At 30.1% G+C, this 5876-nt stretch overlaps 1 protein-coding gene and 1 long non-coding RNA gene across 2 annotated transcripts; one reads left to right on the top strand and one right to left on the bottom strand.

Annotated features, from left to right (window-relative positions):
• Positions 1-715: 715 nt before the first annotated feature.
• Positions 716-1176, top strand: LOC146719501 (uncharacterized). Its single transcript, XR_014926502.1, has 3 exons — positions 716-854; positions 944-1012; positions 1144-1176. It is a non-coding gene; the product is annotated as an uncharacterized LOC146719501 (long non-coding RNA).
• A 3077-nt stretch (positions 1177-4253) lies between these two features.
• LOC146719500 (uncharacterized) lies at positions 4254-5523 on the bottom strand. The gene is made up of 3 exons (XM_085490097.1): positions 5061-5523; positions 4746-4865; positions 4254-4662 (listed from the first exon to the last, which is right to left on the bottom strand). Exons 1-3 carry the CDS (start codon positions 5423-5425, stop codon positions 4254-4256), a joined length of 894 nt encoding a protein of 297 aa, XP_085346223.1. The 5' UTR covers positions 5426-5523.
• Positions 5524-5876: the final 353 nt, after the last annotated feature.

Genomic DNA, 5876 nt, shown 5'->3' with positions numbered 1-5876 from the left:
GATAAAAGATTGCTTTGGGAAGTTCCTTGCCTCGGATTCACACTTGTGTTTGCCCCGTGACTGAATTGGGCCAACGTCCGAAGTTCTAACGTCACTTATCGCATCCTGCGTATATCCACGGTAATTTCTCAACCACCTCATTTATTTCGTCATTGTCGCTTTCGTCATCGACAATCCGATATTCTGTTTTCTGCAACTTATCATTTAATAGATCATCAGATGACGCCGGAAGACGACTTTTCGAGTAAGGAGGATTATTTTCTTTCAACCATTGTAAAGCCTTATACACTTTATTAATATCTACCAAATTTTCCCAAACCACTTTAGAATTCTTGGGTATACTTCGAACGAGAATGTGCAACTCGTGATTCAAATTTATAGGATCTTCCGGAGGACATACCTTATCCAATGTTTCTTGTAAAGGTAGAGGCAAATGAAATGTTCTGCCTTTTACTTTGCGGATCATTTGTCTATGCAGTATATGTTTGTTCGAAACATTGCCCATCAATTGCACTACTTGAAAGCTGCTAATTCTCTTGATTAACATTTTTTCGTAATCATTGAAATCTGACAAAACATCTGGTAATGGTTTTACCGCAAGATTATTCAAAATGCAAGTAGAAAGCAACACGCCTTTTTGAAATTTACCCAAACAAAGCTGACAAACGAATTCAGTATTATTACTGTAGGTTTGTTCGCGTCACATGCTCCAATGTACACCAGAGAGCACTTGGATCACAGATAAGATGGCGGTTGGATCAGATGGGTTTATGTGCACCAACGCTCAGTGACACGAACGGATTTGAGCACTCCCTTCCCTTTCAATCGCACATCGTACATCATTGACCGATTAGGTTAGGTTTTGACAGCATGGATCGCCTAGGTTTTTTTGACGTTTTTCGCATTATAATAATAAATAATATTAATGATGACGTTTTTGCAGAAAATCCTGTACCTTTGGCAGGAATTGGTGAATTGTTAGAAGACAATGGGAACGACGATGAAATAGAAAGTGAGTATTAATGATAAAGATGCGACGTTTCTAATTTTGGTGTAATCTCTAAAAATCTTGTAATTTTAAATTCATCTTTCCTTAAGTAGTTTGTGCATTTTTATTGAATTTTATATAATTTGTATTTGCAGATATTGCCATTAACGTAATCGTTGAAATTGCAGAAGGTTTCGTTCAAAAATACATAGGACATGCATAACCAATTACATTGAAAATACAGTGCCTATGTATACAGATAGAGAATTTGTTATGCATTTTCGTTTGAAAAGAACGCTTTTTATGAGTATAGTAGAGAAATTTAATCATTGGCCATATTTTAGAAATTTAGGAGGTAAGTATTGATTTTTTAAAATTAGATATGTATACTAAAAATTTTGGACTTTATTTTGAATAAAGTTTGATTAATATTTATATAGGAAATGGAGGATTCAAGGTAGTTTCAGCTGAAAAACATATTCTCACTTTTTTATGGTTTGCTGGCCATCAAAGTGCTAGTTTCAGAGATGTTGCTGACAGATTCGATCTCTCTCTTAGTACTCTTGAATCTGTCTTACGGAGGGTTACACAGTTTTTGTATGATATGAGGAATGAAGTTATTCGGTATCCTACTGAAGTAGAGAGACAAAGAACGCAAAGATACTATCTTGAAAGTAAAGGTTTTCCAGGAGTAATTGGTAATAATGTGATTTTCTTCGATGATATATTTAATTTATCACAGTTTTGTAATTCAGTATGTGTAATCTAATTATATTAATTCATTTAATGTATTTCTTTTCTGTTATAGGATGTATTGACGGCTCACATATCCGTATTGACAAACCTTCTGAAGACCCAGTGGCTTATATCAATAAAAAGCATTATTTTTCTGTACACATGCAAGGGACCGTTAATGAACAGAAAAAGTTTTTAGATGTATTAATTGGCTATCCTGGTTCAGTGCACGATGCAAGAGTATTTGCAAATTCCAGTTTGGCTGAAGATTTGCCAATATTTTGTGGAAGTATGAACTTATTACATTCATAATTAATTACTGTATTTTAATCAAATATTTTTATATTTCTTATTCAATTCGGTTAAAATCGTAGATATTTTATAGATATGAACTGGTAATTATCTATAGTTTCTGTATTCGAAAGTCCGGAGGAGATTAAAAAAAGAAACATTTTTTAATATTTCTATGTATGTAGATGTGGTTGACTATGCATTGCCATATCTGTAAGATTTATGATTAAAATATATACTTCACTGTAAATGTTTTCATAGGCTACGTTTTGATATTTACTGCCAGTATTATAAATCTGTAGTACATAATATAAAATATAGATTTTCAACTAGCAGAATGAATATCAAAAAGCAGCCTTAGCCTTAGCTGTTAATTTTAAATATACATGCTTTTATTTTAGATGGAAGCATACTTCTTGGAGATGCTGCATATCCATGCCTTCTCCAATTAATTACTCCATATCGGGATAATGGACATTTGACACAGGCCCAAAGAAATTTTAATCGTATACACAGTCAATGCAGAATTTCAGTTGAGCATGGATTTGGAATACTGAAACAACGTTTCAGACAGTTATATTTCCTCAAGTTGAGGAATATGCAATTTATCGTCAAATTCATCTTCGCTTGCTGCGTTCTTCACAATTTGGCTGACTTGGATGATTTGCAACACATGGAAGAACCTGAAGTCGACAACCATGCTGATATAAATGCGCAGGTATTGTTACATAATGTCCCAGCAGCAGATAGAAATGAAGATCCGGATGATGATCGACATGGTCGCGATCTCAGAGACGAATTATGTAGACAACTGTTTCAACGATGATTTGAATAAGAGTATCCAAATAAATTTGTTTAAATATTATGTTCTAATATTAATATTTAAATATTATGTTTATTATTTTTTTTAAATATCGATATCGTGTCGTTGTCAACGTCGACATATCACATACTGCATTGTATCAATCTGTGTCGTTCAATTAAAAATATGTATGATATGTATTTAATGTACAAAACTATCAAAGTGCTTTCAAATATTTATGTTTTTTTAGTTATAAAAATTAGGAAACAATGTACAATTATAGTTTCAAGATTATAACGATTATAACCATAACGATTACACAAATATATTTCATTTATTAATAATTATGAATATTACAATTATATATCTTCTATTCAGCTCATTTTAATTAAAAATTATTAAAGTTTGATATTAAATTTTATAAAATAAATTCTTATGTAATATGTAAGACAACAAATAAAACAATTTTGTTAAAAATTTATCCATACATCAGTCTTTTATTGTCATATACGCCTATTTTTCATACAAATAGAGAAATATAACTGCATAATGCAAATATATATTTTATTATGATTTTTTATCGATAATTAACAAAAAAATGTAAATTGAACAAGAAATGACAGTTTTGATTTTCAATCACGTTTTGTACGCTTGACTGCAAGTAAATAATGCTGCTTTATTATGTAAAAAAGAACTCGATAAGTAAATGCAGCTTTTTCCAATTAAAAAAACTTAATAAATAAATGCAGCTTTTTTCAACTAAAAGAACTCAATAAGTAAATGTAGCTTTCCTCTCTTGCAGAGCTTGATACAGCTTTGTCACGCTGTTTATCAAAATAACAGAAAATAAATAAATAAAAAACTAAAATAAACTTTAATAAAATAAAAGTTATTTCAACTTGAAATAAAAATTTTAAATAAAATTAACAAAATTATATAAATTTTAAATACATATAACTTCATTTACGTGAAATGTTCATAAAGTTTGTAACTTTGGTTATAAAGTAAAAAATGAAGTGATTGAAAATGTGTACATTTATTAGCTTTTTTTTACCTTTGAATCCTGTAGAGTTACACATTTTTCCCAATGATGAAAGATCTAATTATTAGATCTAATTAAGATATAATTATTGTAAAAACCAACACACTTGTCTTTTAACAAAATTAAAATTAAACTTAATAAACTGTTCATAAATTTTATAAATTTGTAATAATATCTTATTAACATTTTTTAAAAGACAATGTGTCTATTTTTATAATTACTATATCTGACAGATCTTGTCAGGAAAAATGTGTAACTTCGCAGAATTTATATGTAGAAAAGATTAATAAATGTGTTTTACTACATTTTCTCCTTTAAGTAGGCAAAGGAACAAACTTTATGAATGTCTTATGTATACATATAATTTAGTAAATCTTTAGTCTTATTATATCTTATTAATCTTCTTCGTCTGATAATTCTTGTGTTGAGTATTTTTTACTTTCTATACTCTCTAGTATCTTAAGTTGCCTTTGTAAGATACTATTTCGTTCTTTTTGCAATTGTAATTGTTCTATTTGTAATTCATTACATTTTTTAAGCTCCGTCAGATATTTTGTACGTGTTTCTTGTTTGGCATCACTTTCTCTTTGTAGCACAGCACAGATGGATTCCTTAAGTGATTGTAGAGTATGCGCCAATTTGCCATCTCGTACTTTTGCTTTTGTATTTATTAAAGATGAGCAACTGCTATCCGTCATGGACGATTTGCTGCTACCTATTACTGATTGAGATTGACTGTTAACTGCAGATGGTGTCGAAGGTGGCGAGTCTAGTGCAATAGAAGATTGTTCTTCATTTACATTCCTATAATAGAAAACATTTTAAATTATATCTAAAAATATATCTAGAAATGAATTAAAAAACATTTTAAGGAGATGATTACTCACTGAGACAAATGTTGACTGACCACTTTTTGCAAAATGTCTTCTTGAGAAACCATTCCATTGCGGCCAGCTACAAAAGATGGCACTCCACTGTGACTTTTTCCAAATAAGTTTATCATTTCACTGTAAAGATACATATGTATTCTATTACTTACTTATTAAATACTAAATATAATACTAACTACTTAATAAAAACAGAATATTGTAAGAATGACAAAATAAAAATATGAAACAAATCGACTAAACTATTAATTATAATGTTTAATTCAAAAATATCATATATATAATTATATACAGAAAACACAAGATAGAACTTACTCTTTAAATGGAAGAGGTTTAGTGCCTTTTCCAGAACTATTTTTTCCCATGGTCTGTTTGATATGTTTATCCCATTTCTTCTTCAACAATTTAAATTTATTTTTCATGTGATTTTTAGTAGCATTCACATAACCTCTTTCTTGGAAGGATTCTGCTATCGCTTGAAACATAGCCTCTTTACTTTGATATTTTCTTTTCTGGAATTTTTTTTCATGCTGTTCATACTCTGTGAAAAACAACATTATGGTTTTATAGTCCCAAATAAAATAGCCATCATTATTGACACCAGAAGTATTCTCTTTTTCATTATCTGAGTCTATAATTGAAGAGTCCAATGAAGACACAATTGTAGGCGTGTGCTGCATAAAGCTTGTTACAGGAATCGTAACAGAAGAACTCTCATGGATTTTAATCTGAGGCTGAATTTCAGAAGGACCTGCTTTATTTAGTAAAGCATTCACAATTGAAGAGTCTAGTAAAGACAAAGTTGTAGGTGTGTACTGCATAGAGCTTGTTACAGGAACTGTAACAGAAGGACTCTCGTGGATTATAGTCTGAGGTTGAATTGTAGAAAAACTTATTTTATTCAGTACAGAATCCAAAGGCGCAGTTGTGGTTAGGAACTGTGTCGAGTTTGTTGTAGCAGTTACAACAGAAGTACACGCAAAAGTCTGGGGAGGCTTAATTAATTTTAATGATACCAGTTTAGGTTTCACAGCTGAAAAATAAAACTATTAATATAGTACAATATTTATGCAATTTAAATTATCTTAGAATAAAATCATTTAATCTATCTCTTAGAATTTATTTTATTAG

The sequence above is a fragment of the Nylanderia fulva genome, unplaced genomic scaffold (assembly GCF_048542155.1).
Source record: "Nylanderia fulva isolate GAGA-0341 unplaced genomic scaffold, ASM4854215v1 Scaffold967, whole genome shotgun sequence".
NCBI classification, from domain to species: domain Eukaryota; kingdom Metazoa; phylum Arthropoda; class Insecta; order Hymenoptera; family Formicidae; genus Nylanderia; species Nylanderia fulva.
This window is presented reverse-complemented; position numbering and strand designations above follow the sequence as displayed.

Excerpts from the sequence above, each read along its gene's own strand:
- LOC146719500 (XM_085490097.1), bottom strand. The coding sequence starts at position 5,425 with ATGCAGCACACGCCTACAATTGTGTCTTCATTGGACTCTTCAATTATA. Across the intron at positions 4,866-5,060 it reads AAACCTCTTCCATTTAAAGA|TGAAATGATAAACTTATTTG; the intron begins GTAAGTTCTATC and ends GTATCTTTACAG. Across the intron at positions 4,663-4,745 it reads GTCAGTCAACATTTGTCTCA|GAATGTAAATGAAGAACAAT; the intron begins GTGAGTAATCAT and ends TTTCTATTATAG.